Source organism: Phaethon aethereus (genome assembly GCF_964289735.1).
Source record: "Phaethon aethereus genome assembly, chromosome: 4".
NCBI lineage: Eukaryota > Metazoa > Chordata > Aves > Phaethontiformes > Phaethontidae > Phaethon > Phaethon aethereus.
Genome location: NC_138578.1, coordinates 14736752 through 14759313, shown reverse-complemented (window position 1 = coordinate 14759313; position 22562 = coordinate 14736752). Strand labels below are relative to the sequence as shown.

At 38.6% G+C, this 22562-nt stretch overlaps 1 protein-coding gene across 7 annotated transcripts in view; it reads left to right on the top strand.

Annotated features, from left to right (window-relative positions):
* The window catches only part of INPP4B (inositol polyphosphate-4-phosphatase type II B), a gene marked incomplete at both ends in the record, with an annotated part of 291862 nt that overhangs the window by 174364 nt on the left and 94936 nt on the right, over nucleotides 1-22562 (top strand). For all 7 annotated transcript variants that reach the window (XM_081999525.1, XM_081999527.1, XM_081999529.1 and 4 more), the window contains 3 exons: nucleotides 2108-2180; nucleotides 9369-9516; nucleotides 22069-22199. In XM_081999525.1, the coding sequence (XP_081855651.1) occupies nucleotides 2108-2180; nucleotides 9369-9516; nucleotides 22069-22199 (352 nt within the window). The remainder of the gene's footprint in view (nucleotides 1-2107; nucleotides 2181-9368; nucleotides 9517-22068; nucleotides 22200-22562) is intronic.

Genomic DNA, 22562 nt, shown 5'->3' with positions numbered 1-22562 from the left:
CCTGTTCACGTGGATTTTTATGTGCAACCTGTGCCCACAATACTGAAAACCTGGAAAGAATGACAGACAGGCAAGCCAAAGAAGAGGTGAATCCCCTTGCAAAGGGGCAGGTTCAGCTGCATTTCATGGGAGCACTCAGCAGTGGGGAAAATCAGCGGGAGGGATGGCGCAGCAAAACCCCCCCCTTCAGAGGGCTAGCACAGAGCAGCGTTGACCAGAGGATGTATATAGGGATGCTGAGTTGGGGTGCTCATGGTGGTGGGACAAGAGGAAGGACAGAAGGGCTTGGAAGGGGCAAAAATGCTCTTAAGTAGGCAGGCTGTTGCAGGCAAAAGGGCTGGAGACTGGAGCTGGAGGTGGTATGGGGGGAGTGGATCTGAGAGGAATGGAGAACCAAAGGAGGGAGGGTGGAACAGATGGGCTGTCTCTATGATGACAAGAGGTTTGGGCTTGGCAGAGATTCAGAAATGACTCCTGAGAATGAGGAAATCGGGGTTTGAATGACTTGCAGTTAATAAAAAGGTCTCTCTAACTGGGTCCCTTACTGATGGCAACTGGCGTACCTGTACAGAGTTACCCCCTGCTATCTCTGCCTCTGCAGGCCCGTTGTCACTGACAGAATTTTTGCAGCCCTAATGCTATCGTATACTGCTGTACACTATGGTGTATTCTACTCTTTATGAAAAAAAACCAAACACAACAACTTTAGATAATGCTACAGGGAATGTAAAATTAAGGGCAGCGTTTTTTTTGTTTAGAACTAACATATAAGAATGTATTTTTGGAGAAAAGGGCATTGTTCTGCATATCTTTTCTGCTCAGCCAAACCAGGCTGCTTTTGGGGCAAACTCTGAGGGTAGATTTTACACTTCTCTTTTCACCATTCTTCTGAAAGGACCTCAACGCCCCTTTAGAACAATAGACCAGTTCCAAAGAAGCCAACAAATGCTGTTAAATCTTTCTGGTTTTGTGCTATAAAACTTCCACAAGATATGCAACATCAGATATTTTTTCAGCCTTCTTCTCTTTCATTTATGTTTTCTTCCATTTCAAAATGTGGAATGAGACTTCTCATAATTATTTGAGATGTAATTAATGAGTTGTGCCTAGCTTGAGGGAACCAGAAGGCTTTAATAGCATCTTTCTGGGGGGTTCTAATACTTGTCAAGAAAGATCAACTTTGTGACAGCTGTATTTTCTATGGTCTTTAAAGGAGTCCTTAGCTTTTATGGATTAGTTGCATCATGGTGTCTTAATTTATATGTTCATATCAAGGATGCAATTGTGAGAATGTAGAGTTACTGAATTACTTCAAAGAAGTAAGTTCTGAATTAGGTTTGCTAACTCATTAGATAAACTATGTGCAGGGAGTTGCACATGGAAGAGTAAGATGATAGTTAAATACAATCTGAGATACCAACTGGTAGAGAGTACGTCGTATCTTGCTCTTTGCTTCAAGCTCTGCAACAGAACACCTATAAACTGGGGAAGCCCTGGGAACAGAGCTCCCTATCACCTTTAGAGCTATCTATTTGGGGTTTTTTCCTGACTGGGGAAGGAGGAGCATTAAAAATATACATCCTAATACATTTAGCATAGGTTTACATCAGTTGATTTTTCCATAAACTTTTTATACGTTTATTTTATACACTAATCTTATCGAAGAAATCTGCCGATTCACTTGTATAATAAATGACTTGAATCACAAACAGTGAGCACATTTTAAAGACTTCTTGTGTTTCCTACTTTTCCCTTCTTTAAAACTTTATGGAGTGCTTTCTGACACTGCATGTAAAAACTGCCTTGTCAGAAGAAACCTTTCTGAAAGCACAGAACTTGTCAAAATTATTTTAACCTCTGCCATTGTATTGGTAGGAAACCTGTTTTATTGTGGGATAGCTGATCATATTTTGCCATTTTCTCTGCTATAATTCTGATTGTGTTGCAGTATATTGGAACACAAATATAAAGATAAAAATATAAATTATAATTAAGGGTTGGGTTGTTATATTATCATTGATGTTTTTCAGTCTGCCATTTATAAACTGCTATGAATTTCCTTGTAACACCTGAATGCATTGCATTTGTGGTTGCATTTCTTTTGTAGTGTGCATTGGTTCGTGAATGTACAGCCACTGAAGGCATAAGTGGTAAAGACAACTTGCCTTCATTAAATGCAGGTAAGTATTCTAACATCTGTAAAAGATGACTGTTGCAATGCTATATCAGATCATGAAGAAATTGCAAAGATTTGAGGCAGAGCTCTTAAAAGGCTTTTCAAATGATGCACAATTTTTTAAGTTTAATATTTTAATGTTTTATACATATTTGACAGTATCATTTTATTGAGAAATGTGAGGAAAACTTCCAGAAATGTCTATTATGCTTTCTGAAACACTGCTAAAATCTTCCACTCCTACATCTTTACTGTTCAATGTTTTTCAAGACTGTCAGTGACTTCAGTGGGCATGGAATTAACCTCAATAAGTTTTTGTCATGTCATTGCATGACATTCTGTTAAAGTAATTATGCATTATTTGCAACTGAACACCCTGGAGAATTAATCTCTCTCATAGCTGAAAAAGTGGCCATTTCAGTTTGATCTGAAAGCTATATGTCCTAAAATGAAGGAAGCTGTTGGCAAGGCATTCTCAGTTCTAGGTCAACTCTGGGCTTGAGTCTACAGTGTTGAATAGATCTATTTCTCTTTCATTATACTGAGAAATATTACATGCTGATGTGCTGCACCATAAAAGTTTTATTAGCCCAAGTTTATGAATCTCCATTACTTTGCTGTAACAATGTCACAAATAAGTTATATGGGTCATCTGAAACCACAGTGCTGTCAAGAATTCTGTGTATTTGCTGCATACAGTTGAAGAGAAATGTTACTCTTTTTTTGAGTACTCTAAACTTTTACTCTACAAAAGTTTTGAAAAACCTCTTAAAACCTTTACTGAAACTTTTTCATATGACTTCACTGATAGGACAGGAGACTTACTAGACTAGCTTTGCAGTCTGAAGGAGGCACTAGAAACCTCCAAAAAATAGTTTTTTCCATGTATGAATGTTGTAATTTTTTTTCTGTGATTTGTTGAGACTACAACAGAAGAAGGGAAAAATTTCTTCTTCAGAACTGTCATTTCTTTTCATTGGTTCAATGTGAGACTAGATGTGTTTGTGGAAAAGATATTAATTGAGAACTACTAAATACACAGGAACCACATCTGCCTCCAGAAATTCCTGAACTGAAAATAGCTAGAGGCATGGAGAGTATCTTACATCTCTAGGTATCTATTTGTGTCTCTTCTTGGAGACAACATAACAGAGCCCCTTGAATGATTTGGTCTAATTCAGTGCAGCCATTCCTTGATTCTGATTTTGTATGTCACCCAGATAAGTGAGTCTTAAAGAAATTACATTTCTGTTTAGGGAAAAATGATACTGATTCATAGCTGTTTTTTTTTTTTTTTTTTCCAATTTGCTGCCTCTGCTGGGTGGGTTTGATTGGGAGTTTTTGTTGGCTTTTCTTGGATGGGGAAATGCTGTAGTTTGGGGAATGTACTTTGTTGGAACTGTTGGAACTTCCAAGGTAGATGTCAGTTTTATGAATAATGAAGTTTAGAAGACTTTGTCATGAGAATTTGCACATGATTCTACGGTATACCTAGACAATGCTTAACACTTCTACCTTTATTGCTTTCATATACAAACATGCAACATAAAACCACAACCTCCATCCTACCCAACATTGCAAGGGTTTATAAAATCAAACATAACATGGAGGCTTTTTGTCATTTTTTGTTTTTTTTTAAAAGAGTTGAGGGGAAAGAGCAGAACTGCGGATGCATATACAAGAAATGACAGCAGGCAGGATATTGGAAAGAGTTTTCAGTCACAGGAAGTTTGTTCTAATAAATACTTATACTTCATTCTGTTTTCCTGTACTTGTGACTTCCTCTTCGCATCCCAGCATTGCCTCCACTTCCCTGTGGACACCTGGCACCAGTTCCAGGTTTTGTCAATCCCACTGTTTTTATTGAATTCCCAATTTCTTTCCTTAGAAAATTTTAGCTCTCCTTTTATACTCTCCGCCTCTTTGCCCAACCAGTAAGACTTCTTCCCCAGAATGTCTCCATGACAGGGCGTCATGTGACTCAAAGCTCTCTGTGTTGGCTGGAGACTGGCTTTCTCATATGGGTGCCAGTGCTGCCCTTAAGCATATTGTACCATGCACTAGCTCTGCCCAAAAAAGTATTCATCCACCTCGTGCAAATGCCATGTGCACAGCTCTATTCATATTAGAAGCTAGGAAGGATGCAAGAATTTTCAATAAAGGTAGTCCCTTGGTGCATGTATGATGTGTTAAGTTCAGGTTTTGAGCTTTTACATACTGAGACTTTTTTCCCAAGGCTTCTGTTGTTGTCAGATCTGGGTGGATTGCCATGGATATGGTAAAACGGACATCTCTTGTAAAAGATTTACTGTCAGAATTCAAGTTTATAAAGCACAGAACTTTCTATTGCAGATTTCTGGCCTCATTCTGTGCAGCTGGACCATCTTAACTGAAAAATAAAAAAAAATAAATCAGTTTAAGCCAGACAAATTTCAGTGCGGCAAAATTAGAGGCAATCAAAAACAGGGACAGAAGGGAAAGTAGAAGTATCAGTAATGTGGCAGAAGATACTATAGACGACCTGATAACACCACCATTGCCTGCACTACTTTCTCTGCTGTGTACAAACAGAACTTTCTACAGTACGGTATATATTCCATATACATATATATTTAGTTGTTGAGATTTATCCCCAGCTGGCAGCTAAGCAGCATGCAGCTGCTTGCTCACTGCCCCCACAGTGGGACTGGGGAGAGAATCAGAAGAGTAAAAGTGAAGAAACTTGTGGGTTGAGATAAAGAAAGTTTAATAGGTAAAGCAAAAGCCGCACACACAAGCAAAGCAAAACAAGGAATCCATTCACCGCTTCCCATAGGCAGGCAGGTGTTCAGCCATCTCCAGGACAGAAGGGCTCCATCACATGTAATGGTTACTTGTTAAGACAAATGCCATAACTCCAAACGTACCCCACAGGGTAACAAACACTGTCAGTAAACCTGCTCCAACGTGTGCTCCTCTCTCTCCACGGGTCCACAGGTCCTGCCAGGAACCTGCTCCAGGGCTTCCCATGGGGTCACAGCCTTCTTTGGGCATCCCCCGACAGGCTGCAGGTGGAGATCTGCTCCACCATGGAGCTCCATGGGCTGCAGGGGAGCAGCCGGCCTCACCATGGTCTTCACCACGGGCTGCAGGGGAATCTCTGCTCCAGCACCTGGAGCACCTCCTGCCTCCTCCTTCACTGACCTTGGTGTCTGCAGAGCTGTTCCTCTCACATATTCTCAGTTCTCTCTCCAGCTGCGATTGCTGTGCCATTTTTTCCCCCTTCTTAATTATGTTATCCCAGAGGCACTACCACCGTCGCTGATGGGCTCATCCTTGGCCAGCAGTAGGTCCATCATGGAGCCAGCTGGCATTGGCTGTATTGGACACAGGGGGAGCTTCTAGCAGCTTCTCACAGAAGCCACCCCTGCAGGCCCCCCCACTACCAAAACCTTGCCACGCAAACCCTATACATTAGTACATGTGAATACTGTTGTAAGGATGTCTGGTTCTTTCTATCTCATGCTGTTTATCAGGCTTTCAAACCTATGAAACTGAAAAAAATACCCCTATGTGAATCTTTAAGCCTGTAGGCATAGATGCACATTGGCATTCTTTTGAAATTTAAATCTTAATATAAGGAGCTCACAGCCCTAAAGTGAGTTATGAGGCACTTACTGAGTTGAGTGGGAATGAGCATCATATTTCACAGAGGCTTATCACTATTCCATTTATACCCCAAGAGACTGAAGCTATAGGTCTCAAAATTCTGTTACTTATTTATAACACCGGAGTGTTTGCCAATTGTTTGCATGTAAACATATCATGCTTTACGATGAAAAAGGGAATAAAAGTAATTGAAATGAAGCAAAAATTAAGAAAGTTAAAATTATTCTTCCTGAGATGATACGCATAATACACCTGTGCTACAAAGGAAGATATAAATAGAAACACTGTTAGTAAATTAGTATATGATAGCAGTATGTTTTGATCTATGTTCAATAGGGAACAAAAATAAAAACAGAGTATTCAATCTTTTATTAATTTTTATTTTACTTGCAGGGGAAGCAGTGTGAAGGAAATTGCATGGAATAAAAAGCACAGAGGTCTTTAAATTTAAAACAAGAATGCCCAAAAATATGGATGGTTAAATATATGGCACTGGCTTTTGGGCTTCATGCTATAGAGAAAGGCTTTTAAAGTATTTTTTTCCTTTTATTTTAACTACTGCAGTTCATCTGGATTTTTTTTTTTCCCCCAGTACCTTTCATGATCACTGTCTAAATGCAGGAAGGATTACCTTTATTAAACTTTCACTCATTTTAATAACTACTTTTTATGAAAACCAAATCTAGTCTCGCCATTCTTACTGTTTGAGTGGTTTTACATGCCTTCTGGATTTCTTTTCTGGACAACTGTTTGTAATTAGAAAGCAATTATTATTGTAGTTGGAAAGGAAAGTACATCTGAGGTTTTTATGGAATAACATGTCTTGAGCAGTTCTATTAATAAGAAAACAAAGTATTGTGCCATTCCTGTTGACAGTCTCAATCTTAAGCAATACTGCAAATGGGAATTATTTGGATTCTTTGTGAAATAAAAATTCCAGGCTTTTTTCTGAGTTTATAAATGAAATTTTCTTCATAAACCCATGGAGAGATGTTTTGGCCGTGTTTTAAAACTTGCGACTTGCGATTATCCCTATCTGAAAATTCAGACTTGGAGGTAGTACCTGAAGACTAGCTTAATAATTCTAACAACGATGAAAGTCACAACTTTGGATCCACATTTTCAAAGTGATTCCTAGTGTCCTGTTGGGTTTTTTTGTTTGGTTTTGGTTTTTTCCTGTGATGGTGGTGTAGATAGTGGGGAGATGGGAGGAAAGAGGTTGTGGAGCTATTTGTGCATTAGGTTCTCACAAACAAATGTGAATTTTTAAATGTAATAGATTCTGAGTGCCTATTTAAGGGCTGTTCTTGGAAAAACATCCTTTGATAGCTTCTTAGGAAGTAGATAGAAAAAGCTAAAATAGAGAAAAGAGTCTTTTCTGTCATTTGAAATGTCCTGATAAAAAGTATCAGCCTGATTCCTAGTGGTGGCACTGAATAAATTAAAAAAAAAAAAAAAAAAAAAAAGCCAAAACCAAAATCCAAGAAAAACACCAACCCAAAATTATTATCTGTTTTGGCAGGTTTCTGTTTAAGGATAGACCTGAATCAGCCCTTAGTTTCTTGAGCTCTCCCTGACATCTGAAGATTGTCATTCCCTGTCTTGTTAATAGAAGATGATCAGTGCCATATATCTACTTTGTGGATTGACAGATGCTGTCAATATTATTGACAAAACTGATTTTGTTAATTAGAAGAATCTCAAGGAAAGAGGAAGAAAATATGAAATCATTACAGCATATTTTAATCAAGTAGTATAATGAAGCCTGGACACGGGGTGTAAATTGATCATAGGCACAGGACTTGGAGGTGTGGGGTTGTTTTTTTTTTGTAGTGGAGAATAGTTAAGTCTGTGTGGTGAAGACTCTCAAGCTGTAAAATGTGTGTAAAGATGCTTGAACATCTCTTTGTGTTTTGTATTTTGGGTGTCAGTAGTAAAGAAAAATTGCTGTTATTCACATGCCATGGCTATCAAGCCTCTATTAGGTTTATTTCATAACAGTAAGTTGGAATTTAGTTTTTGTAAGTAAAATCATTAGTAAATAAAGGTAAAATGGCTCTAAAAAGGCTTCCAGTTTCTCATCAAAGACTAATGATTAAAGAGATCTCAGCAGAGTGATGGGAATAGAAAACAATACATCTTCAATTACTTAAAAGATGATTATTTAAAACGTTCCTTTATTTAGGAGTTGCCAACAACCAACCATTTTACTAGAGAACGTGTGGTCTTGTTTTAGACCTTTCCTGAAGGACTTTGGTTAAAAAACGGTTTGATTAGATAGACAAGAGAGTTTGTGTATCTTCAATAACTTGGTCTGTGTTTTTATTCTCTATAAATCAGCCTACATAGGCAATAATGGTGGCAGTGAGTTGTGAAGCTGAAATTTCTATTAGCAGATGTCATTTTGACAGCAACCATTTCCTTGCAGTGCACACGGGAATACATTCCTTTGAGTTAAAGACCATTCAGTGGCAGAACAATGGGAGCCTGCTGTAAGGCAGCTTTTTCCAGAAGGCTGATAGAAAGGTGCTGTTGGATGATTTGGGTGGCTGTCCAAAGTCCTTCTGAGAGTGGATGTGTGTGTGTGTAATGACAATCATTTGTCTCCGAGTAAGCTTATGAAAGTAGTCAAACAAAACTTTTCTTTCTCAGTTTTTCCCCCGTTTGCTTCTCCTGGAAAATTAGTTAAGATTAGTTGGGGAAAAAGGGAAAGGAGAGAGTAGAAATTTCCCACCTTTTTTTATAGAGCATCACTGTAAGATCTGAATGGAAATGTAGCCAACGTGAGAGCTTTAGGATAAAAAACTTAAGGATAAAAAACATGGTGGGTTTTAAGCATAACCTTCCAAGGCATCAAGTAACATGATTTTCCTATGTCAAGTTACAATAGCGATCCGAGAACAGTGCGTGTAATGTATTTACAGGATTGTTATATTTATTTCTATGTAGTGGCAGCCTCTTGACCATGTCAGTGGTCAAGTTGACTCTAAAATGGCATCCTTTTGACCATGTTAATGGCCAAGTTTCCTTTAATGTAGATGCGCACCCTCTATTTGTATTAATGACTACTGTGTTTGCGTATCATGGAGAAGGTGCATCAGGTATAGCTAAACTCTGAGGCATGCTTCACTTGTCCCATGCAATTTATTAGCAATGTGAGTGATTCTAGCAAATGGTAAGTGATGGCATTGACTGTATGTGAGTTCATTGTTTATTTGTGCGTTCTGTTTTTCCTAACTGTATCTTAAGTATAAGAATAGAGAGCATAATTTACATTCTCACTATACTGAAATGCTAAATTCATAGGATACCTACTGTGCAGGTAAAGTATGATTTATCTGCTGTGCTAGTAATACTTTGTCCTCCACATGCTGCTATAATAAATAAAAATTTAATGTTTTTAATAGAATTTTAATGGTTTGAAAATTAATTCAGGAAGCAAGGGGGTAAATAATGTATTATTTTTGGATGAAATTGTTCTCATAAATTTTCAAAGAGTCATATAACCACAGTAAAGCAATGATCCAATTTTTCCTCTCTGCAGTGTTAAAAAACCCGATCTGTAAGTTATATAGATTCCCTACTTCTGACAACAAGTGGATGCGGATTCGGGAACAGATGGCTGAGACCACTCTCTCTTTCCATGTTCCTAAAGAACTGATCAATCTGCACATAAAGGAGGACATGAGAAGGTAAGGAAGAAGAAGTAGCGATATAAATACTAGATTTTATTTTTCTGAGTTGGAATAATGTGGTGAGCTAAAATTATTAATTTGTACTATGAAATAGGCAAAATGTAGCAATCTTTTTGGCTTGTAAGAATTTACAGCTGTAACTGAACAACAGAATTGATTGCTCATGATTTTTAGAACTCCAGTGACTTTATAAGTTCTGAGCAATGAGCTGTGCTAGAGTGCAGTCATAACTTTAAATGTCTAAGCATCAGCATACAGTTAACAATATAAATATTCTGAAAAGTTACTATTTTATAAAGAAACAACACAGGGCAAAGTTGTGAACTACATTGTAATGTATTTGGCTTTGTGTCTGGGCAGCGCTAATATCACAGACAAGCAATGGAAAGTGACATGGTTGTAGTTAATAAAGGAGCAATGAAAATATAAATCGCATTCCTCCTACTAATGTAAATTAGTTGGCATAAGAAAAGGATACCAAAGTAATGTAAGTTTAAAACCTTTCTTTGTGTTTGGCCTTGTAACCAGGAGAGACACTGAGTATCATTACAATACGTATGGCCTGGGATAAAAGAGGATAGGGAGCACAGATGTCCCAAAGTCCTTTGTATGTCCAAATTCCCACTGCAGCGACTAAAATGGCTTGAATACTTGTAAGCTGTGCTGATACAACTGCGGAAAAATAAGTATTTTAAGCAGTCCAGGGCTTCCCTGAAAGCATACCTTCCTTTTCTAATGATAATGGATGGTGTAGTAGAAGACATTGCCTCTCACCCTGTGAAAGTTGCCTCACACATAGGTGGGCATCTGGTCTCATGTTTAAGAGTAACACTGTGAGCTAGTGCTGCGTCCCAAAGCCATCCTGTGCACTTCCAGGCAACTCCCTCCATCAGAGAGGGTTGCCTACAGTGGTTGGTTGTCCTGCAATAGGAGTTTCTTTTCTTTTTTATCCCCCCCATCTACTGCTTCTGTATGATCTTTTTATGCCAATAAACAGCATGTGGGAGACCAGAATCTTGCTTTTAATAAAGTCAATGGACTGATACATACTTATGCATGGTGATGATGGGTTATAAAAATCATATGAATTGTGATAATACTTTATTTTATTCATTTACTACTGTGTTTAGGCATTTATGGCCTGATCTTGTTTGAGAATACTAATGTGTGAGGGTTTTTTAGTAAGCAATAAAAATAGATTATGCTGACTTGCACAGTTCATCCTCTTCCCAGATTTTCATTTCCCCTGTGGGTAAATGCCTATTAAATGTTAGAGGATTACTTTAACCACTTTTACTACTACTATGTTATTTTCTCCAAGGACGTAATAGTGCTTGTTGTAATTTCATATTATAGCATTCACCTCTTCGGATAAAGTCGTAGTAAAGAATCACCATGGTTTGTTTTTTTTAATGATTATTCAAAACTCACCAAAATAAAGAAAAGCTTTGAGGAAGAAACAGAAATAAAAGTTGCTCAAAGATTGAGGCAAGTGGTTCTGATTTTCCTGACTGCCAATGTGGTTAGTTGCTCAATCCTAGTAGAAAGGGTGGGTGTGAGAAAAAGAGAGACAAAGTGGTTGTATTAGTCTGAGGGAGGAGGTGAGACCGACCAAGAGTATCAGCGACTTGTGGTAGGATACTAGCAGATGGTGGGAATAGGGGCAGCTGTGTCTACCTGTCATCGTGCAAGTGTGTAGGTTGGAGCTTCAACTTTGTATGGGCTTTGCTTTTTGAAATAATTGCAAGGATGTGTACTCTTGTGGACTCCTTGCACTTGTAAACTAGGAGGATATTGTTATGTTAGTTCTTGAACTCGTACAAAACTTACACTGTATGATCTTGAGGCTATTCTCTTCTGAAGTATTCTTCTCTGCATCTTTTTTCCCCAGTTAGTATAAAAGAATAAGTATTTTTGTCTCAGAGGCCACTTCTTCTCATCCTCAGCCTGTTTCATTTTATTCCTGTTGTGGCTTCAATATAGTTAGGTCTGAAGCAGTTACCTCTAAAAAATAACCAAGTGATGTGTTAATCCCATTCAGTATTGTATTTTAAATTGTAATTTAAATTACCTTTTCTCACAGCTCTTAAGATTGTTTCTCTCTTGATGAAACTACAGTGTTCCTTGTTAACCAAACTTTTTCATTTACTGATGTGATACTCTGAAATATGTAATGTCTAAGGATGTTTAAATTTGTTTTTCAACATGAAATAATGTTTCTAAAGATATGCATGCATTAAAGATTTTATCCTTCAAACCTCCCTGGAAGAAGTTTTAATAGGAGCTATGAGGTCATTTTTATTGTTCTAATAAGGGTCATAGAGTCTGCTTTGCTGGTTTTTATTAAGAAATTATTTCTGTTTCCTCTTCAAGGTTTTCCAATGAATCCTTCCCCCTGTTTTTAATATTTCTTTACACAAATCTTGTCCAGATATTTTGCATCTATCATGCAAGATTAGCCAAGTAGTTCTTTGAACCTAATGATTATAAAAAAGACTTAGTAGTTTACAATAATTGTTCAGAAAGTTGGTTTACCCATATAATCTAAACTTGCAGATGTAGATGTAACTTGTGTTGCACTAGATCAGCACAGCAAGAGAATTAGGAGACTCTAGTAGAAGTCACAGTACACATGTCTTTCAGATTTGCCATCAAAGCTCTATTGAGTTCCTTGGAACCAAACTCGGCTTTGTTTGAAAGGAAATTCCACCTACTTAGGCCTGAATTTGCCCCATGGCATTTGTGGTCACAACTCATAAACAAATTTCAAGGATAAATTGCTGAACTTTCCCAGAACCCTCTCTCCAGAGTACAAAGTACACTCAGGTTTTCCTCCTGCATCAGGACTGGCTGTCCTGTCCCAACTCCAGTAGCCTTTTCTTGTGCAAATCTGTGCTGTTTGTGTGTTTTCTGATTTCTTTCTTGTAACATTACAGAACGCGGACAAAGTTCAGACTGTCTGAAAGATATGTGTATTTCTACTACCTTTTAATACACAACTTCCATAATGAAATGGAGACCCGGGCAGCAATGCCATCACATTTAGATGGGCACTGTTAATATGCTGTCCACCTAAAGGACTTTTAAAACATTACTTCAAGTAACTACTTAGCAAAAATGTTCAAAGAAGTAATTTTTTCAATGCTTAAAAAAATCCCCAAACGTGTTAGTAAAATGTAGCTTAAATACATGCATATGCAGTATTTACCCCATTGTGCATCAAAAAGCATGTAAAACCTTTCTCTTCTCATTCTCCATCAGTTACTGCGTAGAGGAATACAAGTATATGAATGTAAGTGTAACTTGAATTTTTGTGAGTAGTGTTTAGACAATTGCCCTCTGCAAACATGATCAGTTTAAAACCCACTAATTTTTAAAACAAAGGATAAAATATATCGTAATGTATGAACAGTACATAAGTCTCTGTCCTCTTGATTTCGCTGTTCATAACTCATTTTGGAAAAGATGGCCTCTGTGAAAGTCTAAGAGGAGTTTTCATATCAGACTTAATGAAGTAAAATTTGCTGGGCTTTACTTTGGGTGTTTAAAGGTGTAGTGCATTGGAATGGAGTAACATTACCTGATATGTTTTGTGATACCTACCTCTACATATCATTACCTATTATTCAGCAGTTCTGAAAACTTTAAAATGATAACTTACATTCTGACTGTCCTGTCAGAGAGGGGTTTTTTGTTGTTTTCTGCAAAATCCACCCAGGTTTTAAGACTCCAGAAGATCATTCTGTACCAGTCAGCGATGCTTCTCAGAGACTAGCTGGTAAAATTTCCAGATGTTATATTTGTGTACAGCATGCCCCGGTCTTAAGTCCATATTGAGCAGATTATATAACTTGTAGGTCTTACTAGAGCCTCCCATGTTATAGTGAAGGACAATACAAAACCAAAACAAAAAAATTACAGTCTTTTTCTCAAGATTAAACTATTTTGATTATAGTTATAAAGATGATAACTATTTGACAGACTCAAATTCTGTCATCACAAAAAGCATTTGAATTTTTACGTCCTTAACTAGAGATTTTGCACTTGCCAGTACATATCTGTGGTTCTAATAGCACTGAGTTGGGTATAATTTTGTCAGTTCATGTCAGTGGGGGCACGGAGAATATAAATTAGAAGTGTTAAGGCATTAAGGTGATCAAAAAAGCTTTGTACAGTTTTCTTATGTTGCTTATGTCATAAAGATCCACACTGTTTTATTTTGAATGAGGCACTCTGATTAGTAAATTGGGAAAAAAAGAAAACAGAAACCCCAAAAAATGTTTAAATCCTTGAGTAATCATGCAATTAATAGTGTGATTAATCTTGCAACATATATGATGGTGGTTCAGCCTGGAGAAGGGAAGGCTCCGGGGACACCTTATTGCAGCCTTCCAGAGAGCTTAGAAGAAAGATGGGGAGAGACTTTTTAGCAGGGCCTGTTGTGATAGGACAATGAGTAATGCTTTCAAACTAAAAGATGGTAGATTTAGACTAGATGCAAGGAAGAAATTTTTCACAGTGAGGGTGGTGAAACCCTGGCCCAGGTTGCCCAGAGAGGTGATAGATGCCCCATCGCTGGAAACATTCCAGGTCAGGCTGGACGGGGCTCTGAGCAACCTGATCTAGTTGAAGATGCCCCTGCTCACTGCAGGGGGGTTGGACTAGATGACCCTTAAAATGTCCCTTCCAACCCAGAGATTCTATGATTCCAAGCTGAAACAAAGAAATGAAGTTATAAACTATGAGAGTAAATTGTTTTTGTTTATGTCATAGAGCTGGAGCAACATTGTCTTAAGCCAATTCCAGTGTTTCTGATGAAACAGTAAAATTTGAAAAACCACCAGACAAAAAAACACCTAAAACAATTCTATACACCATTTCTAGTTACTAAAATTTAATTTAGGATTAAAGTGTAAATTCCAGTGATGGATGCCATTCTGAGTATTACTGAATTTGAGACTTTCTGCAGTTGTGATACAAGAGAATTATGCTCTGCTATTAAATGTGAATCATAGAATTAACCTCAAATGATCATGCTGTTTGAAGATCTTGAGTCTTTCAGAGATAAACTCAGGTAATAAAATAACCAAGGAAGGGAAAGAGTTTTAAGGCAGGAAGGAATGGGTTTAGTTTAGCTTATATATTGTCTACACTTTTGGATAATAAAAAGGGGATGCTGGTGGATAGAAATGGAAAAGGAACTTAAAAATGCCAGCTCTCAGGAACAATATAAAAGATTTTCAACCCTTTGCAAATCCTAGTCTATTCTGCATATATACATAGAAGGAACAAGTTTTAAAATATTTTTAATGTGTTTGATGTCTTGTTTTTTGGGGATGGTTTGTTTGGTTTTGTTTATTTGTTTTTTTGCATATTTTTTTTAAACAAATAGTTAAGGCATGCAAAACATAGGCACAACCAACATTTTAGTTTTTAGTTACCTGTTAGGTCAGTCTTACCAGAACCTCAGAAATTCCGTAAGAAGACAAAAATGGCAACTGTTTTCAAGAGGTTCTAAATTAAAACTATTAGGAAAAAAATATCCATTTATTTGGTTTTGTGGTAGCTTCCCCAGAAGGGATCAATTACTAATACTCTGTAATTATTTGTCTTTTTTAAAAGCAATATAGTGAAAAGGCTATGATTCTTTTATTTTGGGAGAGAATGTTATATTGTTTTGATGTCTTATGGCCTGTATATCACAGGACCATAACTTGTGATAAAGAAGAATAAGAATAACTTTATCTGCTTCTGTTCTACAAAAAAAGATGAAATGGTTATCCATAACCATGTACACTTTAAACTAAACATCGTTAGCAAAATTCCTTTCCTTAGAAGGAAGCTTCTATTCTTCCTTTACTTACGAGTGATTGAGTCATGCCCCAAAGCTTATAGTGTATATTTACTGTAAAGCTCCTGTTTGATAATATTCAGAACTTGTTACATTTATAATGTTATAAAACTTTTGCAAATATAATCTCTAGAAATGTCTCATCTTGTTTTGAATCCTGCTAAGCACTTTGCTTCTGATGTTTCATGAAAGTGGATTTTAGAGGCTAATTTTGCTTGATGGAGGCAAAAATCACTTCCTTTTCTCGGCTTTGACTTTGTCATGTTTGCTTCACTGGGAATTGCATCACTGGATTTTTGAAGCTGAATGAATCAAACATTACTCCTTTGTCTTCATACAGCATTTGTGGTTTATGTGCTATTATCATATGTCCTCTTAATTATTTCTTCTTCATATAATTACACTGATCTTTTCAACTTCATCTTTTAATTTGTGAAGATCTGTGCTGTGTCCTTTAATGATGTGAATAACTGTTCCTGCTGTTCCCTTTTCTGAGACAGAATAATCAGATCCAAAAAAGTTCTTTGAGAGAATGCCCCCTTCTGACTCATCTTGCTCATCTTAACATCTTGCTGCTGGTTTTTTTGCTTTTTTGATTTTATTGTCACTGACCACAGGTTTTCACTGTGATTTCCACAATGGTGTCTGGACTGTTCAAGCTAGTGGTATTTTGCAAAAACAAATTCATTTGGAACATGATTTCAGTATTAGGGATTCCTTCAAATACTTTTTGAACAGGATGCATACCACGTGTTCAAAGTACTCCTTACAGAATTCAGTATTTTGCATTTTCAGCATTATAGAATCATAGAATCTTTGGGTTGGAAGGGACCTTTAAGGGTCATCTAGTCCCACGCCCCCTGCAGTGAGCAGGGACAGCTTCAACTAGATCAGGTTGCTCAGAGCCCTGTCCAGCCTGACCTGGAATGTTTCCAGTGATGGGGCATCTACCACCTCTCTGGGCAACCTGGGCCAGGGTTTCACCACCCTCACTGTGAAAAATTTCTTCCTTCCATCTAGACTAAATAAAACTAAATCTACCCTCTTTTAGTTTAAAACCGTTACCCCTTGTCCTATCGCTACAGGCCCTGCTAAGAAGTCTGTCCTCATGTTTCTTCTAAGCCCCCTTGAAGTACTGGAAGGCTGCAATAAGGTCTCCCTGGAGCCTTCTCTTCTCCAGGCTGAACCACCCCAACTCTATCAGCCTGTCCTTATAGGAGAGGTGTTCCATCCCCCTGATCATTTTTGTGGCCTCCTCTGGGTCTGCACCAACAGGTCCATGTCTTTCCTGTGCAGAGGGCTCCAGAGCTGGATGCAGCACTGCAGGTGGGGTCTCAGCAGGGCAGAGTAGAGGGGCAGGATCACTTCCCTCAACCTGCTGGCCACGCTTCTTGGTCTTCTGGGCTCCAAGCGCCCGTTGCCAGCTCATGTCCAGCTTTTCATCCACCAGTACCCCCAAGTCCTTCTTGGCAGGGCTGCTCTCGATCCCTTCATCCCCCAGCCTGTATTGATATCAGAAGTTGCCCCAACCCAGGTGCAGGACCCTGCACTTGGCCTTGTTGAACCTTATGAGGTTCACACAGGCCCACTTCTTGGGGCCCAGGTCCCTCTGGATGGCATCCTGGCCCTCGGGCGTGTCAACTGCACCACTCAGCTTGGTGTCATCTGCAAACTTGCTGAGGGTGCCCTTGATCCCACTATGTCATTGATGAAGGTATTAAAGGCTACTGGTCCCAATATGGACCCCTGAGGGACACCACTCATCACCTATCTCCATCTGGGCATTGAGCCATTGACCACTACTCTGGATGTGACCATCCAAACCATTCCTCATCCACCGAACAGTCCACCAATCAAATGGGTATCTCTCCCATTTAGAGAGAAGGATGTTGTGGGGGACCATGTCAAAGGCCTTACAGAAGTCCAGATAGATGACATTGGTAGGTCTTTCCTTGTCCACTGATGTGGTCACTCCATCACAGAAGGCCACTAGGTTGGTCAGGCAGGACTTGCCCTTGGTGAAGCCGTGCTGACTGTCTCAAATCACCTCCCTGTCCTCCATGTGCCTTAGCATAGTCTCTAGGAAGATCTGTTGCATGATCTTCCTAGGCACAGAGTTGAGGCCGACAGGTTGGTAGTTCCCAGGGTCCTCCTTGCTACCTTTTTTAAAGATGGGTGCAATGTTACCCTTTTTCCAGTCTCCAGGGACCACCTTACTGCCAGGACTTTTCAAATATCATGGGGAGTGGCTTGGCAACTACATCAGCCAGTTCCCTGAGGACTCTGGGATGCATCTCATCAGGTCCCATAGATTTGTGCATGTTCAGGTTCCTCAGGTGGTCATAAACCTGATCTTCTCTTACTTAGCTCCTCCAGTCCCTGTCTTGCAGGCCATCCCCTCGAGAGGTGTGGGAATAGAGACTGCCAGTGAAGACCGAGGCAAAGAAGTCATGCAGTACCTCAGCCTTCTCATCCATTGCTGCCAGTCTTGCTCATCAAGGGGGGTGCGCTTTCTTTGACCTTCCTTTTCTGGCTGACGTGCCTGTAGAAGCCCTTATTATTCTTCGCATCCCTTGCCAAGTTCAGCTCCAGCTGCCCCTTGGCCCTCCTGACCTCATCCCTACACAACTGGGCAGTGTCCCTGTACTCTTCCCAGGATACCTGTCCCTGCTTCCACTGCCTCTGCATTTCCTTCCTGCCCTTTAGTTTGACCATCAGGTCTCCACTCAGCCATGCTGGTCTCATGCCGCCTTTGCTTGATTTCTTACACCTGGGGCTCAAGAGCTCTTTGTGCTCTATGGAAAGTGTCCTTAAAAATCTGCCAGCTCTGTTCTGCTCCCTTGTCCCTGAGGGCAGTTTTTCAGGGGGTTCCTATTGACTAGCTCCTTGAAGAGCTGGAATTCTGCTTTCCTAAAATTCAGGGTCCTGACTTTACTCTTTGCCTGCTCCATATCCCTTGGGACTGCAAACTCCACCAGTGCATGATCACTGCAGCCCAAGCTGCCTCCAATCTTGACGTCACCAGTTAGCTCACTTGTGTTGGTGAGCGATAGGTCCAGTACAGCAGCATTGGTGATCAGTAGGTGCAAAATGGCATTGAATATGTTTCCTTTAGTTGTTGTTTAGTTCCTTCTAAGTCGTTCCTATATCCTCATATCCAAAGTGACGAGACACTTTTTGTTAGTCATTGGAGTGCATGGCACAAAGCAGAGACTGTTTAAGTAGAAATTATCAACATGAATAATACAGGAAATTCTCTGTACCTCTTTCAGGTACTTTTAGTGGTTTACTATAGTTTACACCTAAGATGTTCTTAAAAGTTAAAAAAAAAAAAAAAAGCATGAGTTGATAAATCAAAAAGCAGAATAGTAGTCCGAGCCTTGGGTGCTCAGTCATCATTTGATAATGGGTTTCAACGAAGGCACAGATCCTCCTAAACCGTCCTGCATATCAGTGTAACAGCTGCAATGAGTGTACTGCCCATCAGCAGGGGAAGGCTGGGTAAAGCTCAAGTCTCCTAAAAGGCAAAAGTGCCCACAATTTGTAGCTATCTAAATCAGTAACTCATTCAGAGTAGAAGAAGTTGTTGTTTTTTAAGTAGGAGCCTGAAATGAACGTTCATGACATTTTTAATAGTTCTGTGGGATCCTTAGGCATCTCATACCTTGCTCTTAGAATTTTTCATCACTTTGAAATTGTGTTGTGTTAGCACCAATGGTCATTAATCTTTATACTAACAATCAGCATGGTATATAATGCTTTCAGCAGATCAGGATCCAATACTGATTTTTTCTTGCCATAATGGCAGAAGAGAGTTGTGAAGAAAGGGTAACAGCTAGATTTTAGATATTTTTTTTAATGAGGAATTGCTTCCAACCATAATGGGAAGTGCTCAGTGAAAGCTGGCATAATTAGTCTGCTAAAGGAAAGAATGGATGTGAAAAACAGAAAGTACCTGAGAAAGGCTTAAAAATAAGAGACTTAGCTAACGTTTTAAGTGGATGAGGAGAGATGGGACAGACCATTTCCATCAACATTCTAGTTAGGTGTAAATGGGGCAAGATTATGTCAAGGCCACCAAGGAAGATATTGAAGTAATCAAGGTAGGAGACAATGATAAAGTTGAGACACGCTTCTGGGTGGGAGTTTCTGTTCATTGACAGAAAAGACTATCCAGCAGACAGTTTGAGGAGCTGAACAGCAAGAGGCAAAGCTTGGATTTGATTCTGTAAGAAGAGTTGAAGCTGATGCTGACCACAGGATCTGTCATGGTGATGAGTGCAATTACCTGGAAGAGACTTAGAGAGGGGATTTGGAGTGGGGGAAGAAGATGATAAATAGCTCCATTTTAACAATATTGAGTTTGCTCTGAGCTTATAGGTCTGTTGACAAGCTATTCAAAATACCATGGCTGCATTGAAAAGGTGAAGCACTATCTGATTTGCCCTTTGTAGAACCAATACATATTATAAATATTAGTTTTCTTTTATAGCACAATTGTTGTTTGACACAATTTATGGGTTGAAGTGTGTTTTTAAAGTTATTAAATGAAATATATCCGGTATAAGTATTATAGTATTATTAAAACAAATCAAAGATTTTTTTTAAGATCATTGTTGTGGGTATTAGTACGAACTATAAACTTCCAAATTTGAAAAATACTATGTTTCTTCAATTTGTTTACTTTTGGGAGGGGTCCTTCATGATAACAATAATAAAGCTTGTTACTGTGCAATATTGTTGATGGAGCTTAGATATAGGAAAGACAATTCTTTTTTCATCCATAACTCAGAGTTGTAGCGAGTCAACAACAGCAGTGACAAATAGTATGAAATCACAAGACACAAATACTATCTAAATCCTGTCTTACATATTTTGTATTTGGAAAAAAGATATAAAATATGCAAGAAGGCTGTTTTTGGAGGAATAGTGTCTATGCCATATAACCCTGTTATCTCATGATTTTGATTTTACTGTACTTTTAAATGAAAATAAATTTAGAAAAGGTAGTATTGGTAGTTTCCATGGTTTATATGCTGTAGATTACTATGAAACTGCACGCTTACTTTATTCAAACATTGCAGATAAGTTGTGTCTTTTTATGACATACTAGCAGCTGTGTTTTATTTCAGTGATGTGTATGTGTTTCCCAGATGAAACAAATACATGCCATGTTGACAATGGTAGGAACAGGATTTGACATTCCTTGAAAACATGTTAACGTTAATATGGTGGGATTTGAGCTTTCCCTTCCGGTTGCTGTTGGTGTCAATGGAGTTAACTCATAGTCAGCCGGTTAAACCAGTGTTGGGTTTGGTTGGATATTCAAGGGGTTTCTACACCTGCTGTTGATTGACTTGAGCATGAGACCAACAGCTCCAGGAGTGGGCTTAGATAGAAACGGGGGAGCAGAGCCCCAGCAGCCAAAATGTTTCCATTTTGATACTTTCAAGGACATGTGTAAACAAAACACCTTTATTCTGCTTCCAGTGCAATCTGTTTGATTTTGATTGTCATCTTAACCAGGAGCAGAATTCTGCCTATGTACCTTACTCTAATACTGTTCATGCTAATGCAAAGCTAATAATGATGTGGAAAACATCAGTGTATCAGTGTGGGGCTTTTCTGTTTAAGAAATACTTAAACTCTGTGTTCCTGTGCTGCAGTCTCATTGGTCTCTTTTCTCCCCTCTTTTCTGAGACTTCCAAGAATTGCAGTGAAACAGTCTGCTTGATACTTTGAAGAAAATGAGGAAAACTAGTTGATCGTGCTGCACAAGTTTTCTCCTGATAATTCCAAGTGTTTGAAGACTCAAGATCTTTCATTTTCAGTTTCTTTAAAAGCAGGTCCCCCAAAGTGATCTGGGCTAGACGTAGGATGAAATTACTTTGCAAGTAGGGAAAATAAAACAGAAAGCCCAGTGTACTGTAACTATGATTGTTTGTGTAGGAAATTAAAGTGATCTCTATTTCACTTAGGTCAGCTCTCCAGAGTGTACAGGAAAACTGATAATTTGCTAAAGGATTTCCTTTGGGATTTTCAGTTACGTGTTTGGTTACCATAACACTGCTGTTTTGACCTGATGAACACAGCTGAAAGGCTGAAGATTAAGTTTTAGGGGACTGGTGGGTTTTTTTTGGTTTGTGTGTTTTGTTTTGTTTTTTAACACTAAAGAAATGTGGTGAGGGCTGGTGTGTTGGTTAAATTGACGTTTGTAGAAACGCTGCTAGAACTGTGTTTATGATGTGTATGAAAGTACCCAAAGAGTAGAGCGTATTAAAACAGTTACACTGCAAGCATTAGAAAAGGAGCAAACTTTGTATTCTTTACAATAATGTTTAATATTTCTTCAGAAAAAGTTACTTGCTACAGTTACACATCTCTCTGGAGCCTGGGAGCCTCCTTACCTCCAGGGAAGAAAGAATATTTCAGTTTGCAGTCCATTGCTTTTGTACCAGATGAGTTTTGAACACAAATTACTGTATTACTCACTGATTTGACATTCTTTATTGTGTGGCTGAATAACAGAGCTGAAATCAGCAGATTTTACAAGTGTCATGAAAACAGATTTCATTTCAATTAGAAAGTGCTTTTGATGTTTTTTAACAAACTGGTTTTGGATTAATTGGATTAATTTGGATGAGTGTTAATGGATTAATGAGTTAATTAGTGCCTTCTCTTTTTGCCTTTTGATATAGGAATCAGGAACTGAAAGACTTGGGAGAACTTGCTCCTCACTGGGACAATATGCGCAAAAGTGTTATTGCTCACTGTGATCAGATGTTGAGCATGTACCAGGATACTCTTGCAGAGCTTGGGAAGCATACAGGTATGGAAGTAGCCTCTCTCCTCCTGGGACAGTTAAGAATTAACTAGATTGGTCATTATTAAGTACTGGTGTATTCAGCAGAAATAAAACACATAAAAATGAAGTATTTGTAATCACTTTGTTTCTGAAATACTAACAGGTGCCCTATTTCCTCTGCTGAATTTTTTTCATGCGTTCCATCAGTTTTTCACAGTTAACATGGTACATGGTTACACAGCAGCAAAAAAAAAATTGAAAAAGTGGTGGTGGGGGGTGGTGTTTTAATTGCACATTCCCTTGAATATGCTGCTCTCCTAGTATTGAATACCATCTGCCAATTGAAACCAGCCTTAGAGGTACTTTTGTCAGTTTTTCGTGAAACCT